General features: G+C 40.7%; 1 protein-coding gene across 1 annotated transcript in view; it reads right to left on the bottom strand.

The window, feature by feature from the left end:
• The window catches only part of LOC127617619 (kinase non-catalytic C-lobe domain-containing protein 1), a 57,627-nt gene extending 49,057 nt beyond the window's left edge, over nt 1-8,570 (bottom strand). Inside the window, exons 1-3 of the mRNA XM_052089614.1 lie at nt 8,092-8,570; nt 1,533-1,731; nt 200-258 (exon numbers count right to left, since the gene is read on the bottom strand). Of these exons, the coding sequence (XP_051945574.1) occupies nt 200-258; nt 1,533-1,731; nt 8,092-8,211 (378 nt within the window). The 5' untranslated portion in view covers nt 8,212-8,570. The remainder of the gene's footprint in view (nt 1-199; nt 259-1,532; nt 1,732-8,091) is intronic.
• Nucleotides 8,571-13,391: the final 4,821 nt, after the last annotated feature.

The raw sequence follows: 13,391 nt of genomic DNA, 5'->3' as shown, positions 1-13,391 counted from the left end.
CTCCACGATCCACACACAACTCACCACACGCCCCATTGAGAGAACCACTAATCACCACCACGAGGAGGTTACCCCATGTGACTCTACCCTCCCTAGCAACCGGGCCAATTTGGTTGCTAAGGAGACCTGGCTGGAGTCACTCGAGTTGATCTATCAGGAAAAGCTTGCATTATCAAACCCTCCACAGATTGTTGCTCACCTCAAATGTACTTCCAGTCTTCTCAATCTCTGGAGGAACAAAACAGCCTTCAGGATCATCTGAGAAAAATCACATGAGAAATAGAACTAGATTTGATTGATATTATATTATATACAATCAACATATTTCTCCCCCATTAATTACAAACTAAACCCAGCTGGAAACTCAATGGTTTGACCGGTCCCGTCCTGCTAGCAGACCACGGTTTTCATACCTGACTCCTCTTTAAAAGAACCAAACTCAGACCCCTTTAACTGGACCAATACGTGTACCGAAAGAAAAGAAAAACACATTTTTATTAGATTTTTAGGGTTCGCTGTCCCTTTCTGCATATCGCAGCGCCGTTTTGTGGTCTGTTATGCAAAATGCGCCGGCTCATTTTTGCTTAGCGGCCCATTCGGCAGAGTGTGTGTGAGTGTGATTGTGTTTGTGAGTGTGTGTGAGTGAGTGTGAGTGTGTATGTGTGTGTGTGTGTGTGTGTGTGTGTGTGTGTGTGTTCAGATGGCAAGTGGAGGAAAAGTCACTAAGCCTTGTACTGCTCCGATGAAGGAAAGCATTTTTTTATTTTAAAAGAAAAGTCAAAAATGTCAAAATGTCCCGAACAGTAACGGAGGGTTAAACGAACCAAGTGTGAAAACAAGACCTGTCAAAAGCAAATAACCTACAAAATGATCCCGCTTTCAACATACATGTGTAAAACAATCAAAAATCCACAGCATGTGAGATGTGACTGTGGTTTAATTGTAATCGCTTCATCAGTAAAAGAGTGTGCAGTTCTCTGTGAACGAGTATATGAGCGCACACAGAAGCGTTCTACTGCAGTGTTGCTGTCTAACTAGGGCACAGTGTGAAGAGATACTGAGGCTTCACGATCTCCTCCAGACACCGCTGCAGAGTTTGGCTCTGTTAAATAGGTCAGGCTTGCTCCTCCTGAAACTCCTCGGTGTTACACCGGCAGAGGAAGTCACTGGTATATTTAGAGAGCACGTATAGTGTATGTGGTGCAGCCCTTGAGACGACATTCAGCGTGCATGAAGCCCAATTAGATCAATGTAACATAAGATTAGATGATGAAGCGACTGGTTGATTTTCGGATTCCACTGTTTCTTTAACTGCACAATGGCACAGTTTGAGCACAGATGAGCTGCACATGAAATGACTCTCTAAATCACATCAGATAGTGATCACACAGCTTTATGAAGGCACAGCAGTCTCACATCTGTCAAAACAGTCCATTAGTGGATGTGCACGTTATGAAAGCAATACTTCAACACAATGAAGCAAACACCGATTATTGTGAGTGTTTGTTTGACTCAATAAGTCTGTGACTCACCGTTGAGCTGTTCCATAAAGCACACATTGCCGTGAGCGTTGAAGGCCAGCGTGTCGGGTGTCACGCAGAGGGTGTGAAAGAGCGCTGTGCGGGCGATGCTCTGTAGTGAACACACACACTCCACACACACCGCCCACAACTCCTGCTCAGTCAGACAGCTGTCTCTCAAACACAGAATATCTGCTAGAGAAACATTCTCCTGAGGATTACAGAAGAAATATTAATTGATATACTATATATCAACTGTATATAACTTATTGAACTGAAATATTTTCAAAGAATGCCAACACAATAGACCCACAACTCACTGCTATCTGGAAAAACACCAGAGCATGTTTAATTACGGAGTGAACAAAAATCTTCTAGAGCTGAATAATAACATAGTTATAGGATATAAAATTGCTATTTCATTCAGCTGTAGGAGGAGACGTAAATAGACAAACTCCCCTGAGAACAGTGAAGGGAAACAATCTTTCTCCTCAAACACACACACACACACACACACACACACACATATACCCTCACACACACACACACACACACAAGCACACACACTTACAGTACACACATACACACACTCTCACATACACACACACATATTCTCACACACACACACACTCACAAACACACACACACACACTCTTACAGTACACACATACACACACTTACAGTATACACACACACACTCACACACACACTTACAGTACGCACACACACACACATACACACTCACACGCAAACAGACACACACACACACACACACACACATACACACTCACACGCAAACAGACAGACACACACACACACACACACACACTCACTCACACACACACACACACACACACACTTACAGTACACACATGTTGTGTTTCCATGTTTTATGGGGACTTTCCATAGACATAATGGTTTTTATATTGTACAAACTTTATATTCTATCCCCTAAACCTAACCCTACCCCTAAACCTAACCCTCACAGAAAACTTTCTGCATTTTTACATTTTCAAAAAACATAATTTAGTATGATTTATAAGCTGTTTTCCTCATGGGGACCGACAAAATGTCCCCACAAGGTCAAACATTTCGGGTTTTACTATCCTTATGGGGACATTTGGTCCCCACAAAGTGATAAATACACGCTCACACACACACACACACTCACACACACATTTACAGTACGCACACACTTACACACTCACAAACTCACACACACGCGCTTACAGTACACACTCACACAATCACTCACACACACGAGCGCCCGCTTACAGTACACACTCACACACACATACACACTCGCAATCAAACACACACACTCACATACACATAATCTCACACACACACACACACACAATCTCACACACACACTCTTACAGTACACACACACTTACACACTCACAAACTCACACGCTTACAGTATACACTCACACAATCACTCACACACACACGCGCTTACAGTACACACACACACACACACACATTAACACTCACACGCAAACAGACACACACACTCACACTTACAGTACACACACACACACACTGATACACACACTTACAGTACACACACACACACATACTCATACACATAGTACACACACACACACACATACTCTCACACAAAATTACATGCGTGCTTACAGTACACACTCACACAATTACACGCTTACAGTACACACTCACACAATTACACGCTTACAGTACACACTCACACACACATACACACTCACACACAACACACACACTTACAGTACACACACACCTACACACACAAACACACACTTACAGTACACACTCACTCACACACACACACAAACAAACACACACACTTGAAGTACACTCTCACACACACACTCTTACAATACACACTCACACACACACTCTTACAATACACACTCACACACACACTCTTACAATACACACTCACACACACACTTACAGTACACACACACACACACACACACACACTCACACACACATTTACAGTACGCACACACTTACACACTCACACACACACGCGCTTACAGTACACACTCACACAATCACTCACACACACGAGCGCCCGCTTACAGTACACACTCACACACACATACACACTCGCATGCAAACACACACACTCACACACACATAATCTCACACACACACACATAATCTCACACACACACACTCTTACATTACACACACACTTACACACTCACAAACTCAAACGCTTACAGTACACACTCACACAATCACTCACACACACACACATTACAGTTTTTTATGATTGCTATGACAGATTTTTCAATACTTTTAACAAATTTCCTAAACTCTTAACACAGTTAGCACTACATCCGTCTGTATAAGCTATACTATTAACACATTTGTTGTTGCTTTAACACAAAATGCATACAATTAACACAAATTTAAAATGCTTGAACTTCTTTTACACACAAGCTCAACCAAGACCAAAACAATGTAATTTTACAGTCAAATTTACAAATGCTTTCACACTGTATGTCAGAACAGATAACATCATGTTCTAAACCTAACCTTACAGGCTAAAGTCAAAGTGAACAGCTGTTCATATTGTGAATTGAAACACAAATATATTCCCTGTATCTTATTCCATTGCTAATGAGAAACAGCTTAATGAAGTTATGCAAATATATAAATCACAGCTGATTCCCATCTAGGAAGCACACTCAGGTGTTGAGGTTCTTTCAATCGCATGATCATATGTTTTAAAAGAGGACTCTTTGGGCTGATCTTGTGTGGAAAAGGAACAATATAGAGCAACACAAAAAAGAAAGAAAGAAAGAAAGAAAGAAAGAAAGAAAGAAAGAAAGAAAGAAAGAAAAAAATGCCTGCACGAGGGAGAGGAAGACGAGTACCAGGACAAGGGAGAGGAGTGGGGCAAGGGCAAGGGAGAGGAGTGGGGCAAGGTAGAGGGAGAGGAGTGGGGCAAGGGCAAGGGAGAGGAGTGGGGCAACGTAGAGGAGTTAGAATGCATGGTGGCGCTCAAAGAAGGACCAGAGCTAGGGTAACTGATCAAATAAGAGCTACTATCATTGACCATGTCATAAACCACGGGCTATCATACAGAGTAGCTGGTGAAGGAGTACAGCCAAATCTCAGCCGGGACACAGTGGCATCCATTGTCCGTATTTTCAGAGAAACCAACAGGTAGGATATTGCTTCTCCTACAGCAAAGTATAAATAATTTTACCATTTATTAGAGTGACTGTATGCCTCCGGTCTCTAAAATGTAACTGTATTTTGTCCCTCTAAGGATTCAACGTCTGCCTCCCTCAGGGGGCAGAGGAAAGCTCCTGAATGAAGAACAGGAACTTGCTATTGTCAACATGGTGATTGCTGACAATGAAATAAAACTGAAGGACATTCAGTCCAGAGTTGTAGAGGACAACCTTGTCTTTGGGAACGTTGCAGCAATCAGCATAACATCCATTTCTCGGACTCTAGCTAAACACAGAGTTCGAATGAAACAACTATACAAAGTTCCTTTTGAAAGGAACAGTGAGCGCATCAAAGAACTCCGTCACCAATACGTCCAGGTAAGGTTATGCAATACAGTCATTACTGTACTATACACAGTGTGTTTTGCAGTAAACTACTCTATAAACCTGGAGTACATTAGGACATACAGTAGATATACAGTAAAGCATTTACATACACTGTGTCTAATTACTTTCAGAGACTCATGGAGTTGGAGGCCAATCAAGTCCCACATGAAATTATTTATGTTGACGAGGCTGGCTTCAACTTAGCAAAAAGCGTCGCCGTGGGAGAAACATAATTGGCAAAGGGCCACAGTTACCGGGCCAGAGAGGAGCCAACATTACCATGTGCTGCGCAATCTCCAACAACGGTGCACTCCTGCATAAATGTGAGATTGGCCCCTACAACACAGACTGCCTTCTCCTGTTTTTAGAAGACCTGCACGAAAGACTGGTGCCAGAGGTAGAAAGGGGACAGGTGGGAGACCACTTGCCAATATATGTGATCATATGGGACAATGTGGCATTCCACCATTCCCGTGCAGTCACAGCCTGGTTTGGCGCCCATCCAAGGATGATGTCCCATTTCCTTGCCCCTTACTCCCCTTTCCTCAATCCCATTGAGGAGTTTTTCTCAGCCTGGAGATGGAAGGTTTTTGACCATCGTCCACATGACCAAATGTCCCTCCTGGATGCAATGGATGCTGCATGCCAAGACATCACAGCTGAACACTGCCAGGGGTGGATAAGGCATGCCAAAAGATTCTTCCCACGATGCCTTGCCAGAGAAGATATCAGGTGTGATGTGGATGAGAACATGTGGCCAAATGCAGAAGACCGGGAAGATTAGAAGATTACTTTGTTTTTTTTAATTATTATTCCAGTGCTTTTTCTGTTTGTATATCTTGCAGCAATGTCCTTTTGCAAATAAAGTCTTTACTGCAGCAATTCTGTCTCTGTCTTTTTTTTTTCAGAAACTGTACATTCTATAAAGCTACTCTGAGATGGTCATTCATTTTTTGTGTTGAATTTCTGCAGCAAAAGAAAGTAAAATGCATTTACTAAACCCAACAAAACAAAAATGTAGAGAGGCATCAAAAGAAACTGGAAAACACAATCTATGATACAATATACTGTCTGTTGTATAAGGGCAGACCTGACACATAAAATAATGCAGTTTCTGTAATTTCAGCTGATGATAGTGTTTTTTTGTCATTGTGTTATGATTGACTAAATGTTCCTGTTGGAAGAGAACATGTGTTAGTGTTTTGAATAATTATTTGATTTTGAAACATGTTTGCAGTGTTTTGTTAGACATAGTGTATTGTGTTAGTGTATTATTGTATTTTGAAAATTTGTTTTGGAGTTTAGTTTACAATGTGTGATTTTGAGCATGAAATTAACCGTTTTGCCAATTGTGTGTTTTAGGTGTGTTGGTGCGTTAAGAGTTTAGGAAACTTGTTAAATGTATTGAAAAAACTGTCATAGCGATTGGAAAAAACTGTAACACTCACACGCAAACAGACACACACACTCACACTTACAGTACACACACACACACTGATACACACACTTACAGTACACACACACACACACACACCTCATACACATAGTACACACACACACATACTCTCACACAAAATTACATGCGTGCTTACAGTACACACTCACACAATCACTCACACACTTACACGCTTACAGTACACACTCACACACATACACACTCACACACAACACACACACTTACAGTACACACACACCTACACACACACAAACACACACTTACAGTACACACTCACTCACACACACACACAAACAAACACACACACTTGAAGTACACTCTCACACACACACTCTTACAATACACACTCACACACACACTCTTACAATACACACTCACACACACACACATACACACACTGACCTAGATAAGTTTGTTCCTGAACCTCAGGAAGTTCATAGCCCTCCTTTTTATTCTGCTATATAATCCACCTCCCTCTGTCATAAGTCTATTTTTAAAAGGTTAATTCAGCCAAAAATGAACATTCTGTCACCATTTACCCACTCTCAAATTGATCCAAATCTGTGGAACACAAAAGGAGATTTTTGGATGAAAGCTTTAAAGGGACAGTTCACCCAAAAATGAAAATTCTCTTATCATTTACTCCCACATCCCATACATCCCAGATGTATGTGACTTTCTTTCGTCAGCAGAACACAAATTAAGATTTTTAGAAGAATATCTCATCTCTGTAGGTCCATACAATGCAAGTGAATGGTGACCAGACCTTTGTAGCTCCAACAAGCACATAAAGGCAGCATAAAAGTAATCCATAAGACTCCAGTGGTTTAATCCATGTCTTCAGACACAATATGGGTGTGGGGGAGAAACAGATCAATATTTAAGTACATTCTTACTCTAAATCTCCTACTTTGACCAGCCCTGACCAGTAGGTGGCGATATGCAAGAAGAATGCGAATCGCCAAAAACAAAAGAAGAACAATGTGGAAGAGAAAGTGGAGATTTATAGTAAAAAATAGGACTTAAATATGGATCTGTTTCTCACCCACACCTATCAAATCACTTCTGAAGACATGGATTATACCACTGGAGTCATAAGGATTACTTTTATGCTGCCTTTATGTGCTTGTTGGAGCTACAAAAGGTCTGGTCACCATTCACTTGCATTGTATGGACCTACAGAGCTGAGATATTCTTCTAAAAATCATCATTTGTGTTCTGGTGAAGAAAGAAAGTCCTACACATCTGGGATGGCATGAGGGTGAATAAATGATGAGATTTTTCATAATTTAAGTCATTTGCTCTGTATGGAAATTCAAGATAAATTAAATTAAATGGAGATTGACGTATGGCCATATGCACATAAAATAAAATACTAAAAATTAAAGAGAAAAATGTTGTCCCTTCATAGATAAGTTAATTTCTGTCACTGATAATTACATTTTGTTATTGTTTTTTCTATAGTAATTATTTATAGGGATTATAATATATTATGTGATGATCATTTCTTCAGTGTCCTCTAGAAGAAGAGCCTGTCAATCATTCTCACCTCATCCTCGAGCAGTGGAGGCAGCCGCTCCACTGCACGGCTCTTCTTCAGCACTTCTTCCTCTGTATCATCATCATCATCATCATCCAGATCAATCACAGTAGTCCCGAATGCTCCCATAGTGCTGTGTCCTCACAGACTGTGGAGCAGCTATCGCTTGTGATTCACGCTCGGTCTCCTAGTAACGCTCATTCCGCTCCGCGGTGACGTCACGGATCGTGGAATCCAAAGGTGTTACGTGAGTTTGGAGAAGTCACCGGATCATCTGCAGTGCGGAGGATGAGCGCACATTCCCTCAGACGAGCCGCGCGCAACTGGCACGATTCTTCGCATTCGCTGCGTGTCAATAATCGATGGCAACAGGGGAGTTTACTAACTCTGCTGTCATGGTAACGACAGCACACCTCCACACGCGCGCGCGCACGCGATTGTGACACGTAAAGGGCCGCTCGCACTAAACGCGTTTGGCGTTGTGTCCATGCGCGTGACGGACGTCTTTGACCGCTGCGTCGCGTCTCCGCAAGAGCGCCGCTGCTGTGTCGATGTAAAAAAAAAAAAAAATAATAATTTTTTAAAAGCGAGTCTCAAGACACATGCGTACTCTTATATGCATCGCGCTGCGTCTGCGTCTTTTGGTCATTAGTACTCGTACATTTTTACTGTCCCATTTACTTTTTAAAGCCCATTCCAGCCACCTGGGGCGGATTGGCCATGATGAGAACCGGGACTTTTGTGATTTGCCCTTCCTTTTCTTAAAAAGAACATTTTAAAATCACTTACTTAACCCTTTCTGTTTAAAGTTACTTAGTTACCATGACAACGTAACACCATAAACTCAGTAATCCCAGTAAAGGAAGACTTAAACCACTTTAAAGCTCAAAAGTGGCGGAGCTAGGGGGTGGCCAGCGGTGGCTGTTGCCACCATGGACCGAAGTTTGGCCACCCCACTCACAATTGCTGTTTTAATTTTCTTTTGGTCATTTTGTGGCACAATTTAGTCCTTTAGAGGTGAAATCATGTCTGTACAAATGTACAAACTTCACACGTGTGCACACTAAGGTCGCCAAACCTCTCTGTCCCGGGTGTCATTGTCTCCACTCACGCACCCCCCCCCGGTCCGACGATATATAAATACTGCCCGAACATTTCTGTGTCACCACAGACCGATCGCATGCCCCTGCATGACCCTCCAAAAATTGACCCCATTGACTTCCATTGTAAGTGCATCACTGCAGGGATGGATTATGACTTGCAAAGGCCCTGGGGCCAATTATCTCCAAGGGCCCCCCCCCCCTCCAAAAGTTGTTCCACTTTGGGATCACCAAAGTGGATTAACCTTAGGGGTAGCCCCGGTAGTCAAGGGCCCCTTTTGCCCTGTCGGTAATCCATCCCTGCCTCACTGGAACACTGGAAACACAGAAAAGGAGGGTTGAGTCAAAATTATTTTTTTGTGTTAATCAACACTGTGTCACAAATGCTGCCCATTAAGCCTAACTTCTATTAAACCCGGAATATTCCTTCAAAAACAAATTCTTCTGTCATTTGCAAACTTGGCAAACTCACACATTTATAACACTTCTGCTATACTGCACAACTACTGACCAGAATAAACATGCCATTATATGTACACAATAGGGCTGGGACAACGCAAAAAATACGTCGACGCAAAATATGCGCGTTGATTCGTCAGACCCAAAACAAAGATGGCGGCGCCGGAGAGTAGTAGCAACACGAGTGGCTCCTCAGATTATCTAGAAGTGCAAGGCGGCACGCACTCGTTCCTCTAAAGTATGGGAATTCTTTCATTTAAAAGGAAACAATTCCGTGATATGTCATCTTTGCAAAATGGAGATGGCCTTCCATTCTAGCACCACGGCAATGCACCAGCACCTTAAGAGGCGCCACCCGGTTGCAGCTGCAGATGACAGAGCACCGTACGGTTTTTTTTTCAACTCCCCACTTTGCACTCGATGTTGGAGTAGGCTATAATACGTTGTCAACACCTATAGCTATTAATATTGCGCTTTTAGCTATGAATGTCGTGAAAAATACATAGAGGACACTGACAACGCGCTGACAGACAGGACCAAGCAGGTAACATTTAATAAAGTCTCAACTTTCAAATTTGGTCAAAGAAAATTAAACCATAAATATGCCTACTATTTTGTGGCTCTTTAATGTGTCTGACAGATTGCCTCCGTTAAAGCTGCTCGTGAACCGATCATCTTTTCCTTGGTTAATTTATAGCATCAAATAGGCTAAACATGAATGTAGCCTACATCAGAAGACTGTTGTTTTAACCGCGGAAAGACGTCAGTACGGTAGCCTACAATCCATTATTCAAATTCAAATCCACCGACGTTAATCTTCTCTCTCCTGACTACTTTGTCGGACAAAAATGGCGTATTATGATTGATTGATCAGATCGCCAGTCAATCAAACTCCCGGCAAATGTTTTTTTTTACATTTTATACACCCCCACCCCCGATGAAACCGGTATTACCGGTGTTGTCACAAGTCGATTAATCGGATCGAAATCGAATCGGACTGAAAAAAAATGAATCGTTAGATTAATCGATGCATCGAAAAAATAATCGCTAGATTAATCGTTTAAAAAATAATAGTTTATCCCAGCCCTAGTACACAACATCTTTATCTGTCTACCAACTAAATAAATATGAAACATCCTACATGCACAGTTGCTATTTTCCACTATTAGTATAAGACAAGAAGTGATTCTCTGTTCTCGTGTCTGGAACGGTTGTAACACTCATTTGTAATGTGCTAAATAATCCATCAGGCCTAACCTCAGTAAAATATACTGACTGACACATTTTATACTCTGTGATTGTTTTCAGATGTTTCTGATGCTTGCATATGTATCACTTTATCACTGTATCATCCTTCAAATGTTCCACATAGAGAGAGGATGCTAATATGAATGTTCACACAGCTAATGAAAGTTTAAACTTGCATGAGAAGGAAAATATTCATAGGGTATAATAGAGGTTAACTTGCCAAAATGATCCTGGTTTGCTTTTAAAAGGCTAAACATTGGAATAAATATTGCTCTTGAAATTATTTAATTCTTTGCATGGTTTAAAACAAACAAAACTAGTTTAATTAACATTATACAGTTGAGTTACTATTCTGCAGTCGTGGAATGTATCCAGACATGTGTCGGGCAGTGTTGATGCAACACTCATTCAGATGGTGATTCACTCATTTCTCATGGACATCTGGGTGGGTTTGAGTGGGCACAGAACGTGTCGGGCATTTGGACACCCACCTGATTGCAGAGTATCATGACATCAGCAGCTCTGTAACGCAGAGTCCTCTGACAGATTCTGCTGAAAAGCACTGTTGGCAAGGTGTCTCGTCACTGTCATGCCCTGCGGGCAGCGGCAACACTGGAAATGCTGATTTGCTCTTCACCAACAGATGCTACATTGGCAGGGAAAGAATCTGTTAAAGGGATGCTTCACTTCAAATACAAGTTGTGTCATCATTTACTCACCCTCGTGTCATTCCACACCTATAGAGACAGGATCCCATGCACCTCATAATAAAAAATAAAAAAGGTAAATGTGTCAGTCCTACAACACAATACAATAACCTATTGAAATGATATGCCACTAGATGGCAGAACATCACAGAGGAAAATCCCTTAAAGCACTTTATGAGACATCAGTGCGTAAATATTGAATAAGTTAAACTGGTTATGAGAAGCCACATCACAGAATTCCTGTAATCAATATAATGTGAAAATGAATTGAAAACTGGGTGATCAATGGGCACTCATGACCTCAGAATGAATCTGTCTTAACATGCTAATGATGCACAGCAGACGATGAACCATGTCAAATATGGATCATTAAAGGATTTTATTGCCTTATTATGAGTGGTATTAATATGCGTGTGCAACCTCAGTTTCTTTTTCACACATATACATACATATATATATATATATAGACATGTGTTATGTTTAAATGCTTAACTAAACAAATGAATGACACTTTTATAAATAGAACAGGCCTGTTAAGTGTTAATTTTGTTAGCATTTTTTTTATTTAGCCTTAGTCCTGTGTTAAACGTCCTTGTTAGTTTAATATATAGCATATTTAGTCAAGCTTATTCTGTTTGTTTTTTAGTCAAGTTTTAGTTGACAAAGTTTGGGCATTTTAGTTGTATCTTAGTCAAAGAAAACCCTCAGTATTTTAGTCTAGTTTTAGTCAATGAAAACTGTACACATTTTTGAGGTGTGTTTTTGTATGTGTAGGAAATATGTAAAATGTTTCTCCCAGCCTTGGGGGGGAGCTGTGCTCCTTGAGTGTTTCACTGTGTGAGTGAGCCCTTCTTCACATGTGTGGAGCTGTTGTTTACTTCAGTTCTATTTTCCTTGTGAAAAGGTAAGGAGGGTTTTCACTGTTCTCTGTTTCATCTATTTAATTTATTTGATTATATTGGCCATCCATGTTGTTTGAAGAGATATATTGCTGTTGGAGATGTTGACTAACAGATAGGTGCAGTTATTTGCGATGGATGGTTTTGTATTTCTGATGTTATTTCATGGGTTGTGGATTCCATGTGGTGGGGTATATTTTTCTGTATATTGTATATTGTTTTAACAATAACAATATACAATATATTTATTGTATAGAGTATTTTGGGTTTTATTCATTATTTTTCCAGTCTTTGAGAACCCCTGTTATTTAATGTTTAATACTGCAGCTAAAACTATATTGTTTCGTTTTATAATTTTGTATGCATTTTATTTTTGATATTGGGAACTAACAGTTCTATTTTCCTTGTCAAAAGTGGCTGATGCAGATTAAAGCTTCATTACTGTGATGACCACGATGTTTATGTCCTCCTCATTCAACAATCACTCAAACACAACGCAGAGACATATGGGGGAGCATACAGACGAAAAAGGGTTACATATGCAATAAATTGTAATATCTTATTCAAATTAATTTTTCTCAAACACATTATAGACAAATAAACACAGCATTGTCACCATGCCAAATACTACGTCATTGGTCTACGCTCATTTTCAGCTATAATTAGCTTCATAGCCTATTAGCTTAATGAGTTCAGTTTAGCTATAAAACACCGCGTAGTCTAATATAGTTGTCACTAGTTGTCTTAATATAACTTAAAAAAAAAAAAAGTAACCTAACATTACCAACAAGACGTTAACCTACCTCAGTTTCTTTGTGGTTAGCCTTCATACCATCGTCTCTCTCTCAATTCCAACTGTTGCTGTCATTATTTTATCGCGGCCCATTCGGCACGTT

The sequence above is a fragment of the Xyrauchen texanus genome, chromosome 24 (genome assembly GCF_025860055.1).
Source record: "Xyrauchen texanus isolate HMW12.3.18 chromosome 24, RBS_HiC_50CHRs, whole genome shotgun sequence".
Taxonomy (NCBI): domain Eukaryota; kingdom Metazoa; phylum Chordata; class Actinopteri; order Cypriniformes; family Catostomidae; genus Xyrauchen; species Xyrauchen texanus.
This window is presented reverse-complemented; position numbering and strand designations above follow the sequence as displayed.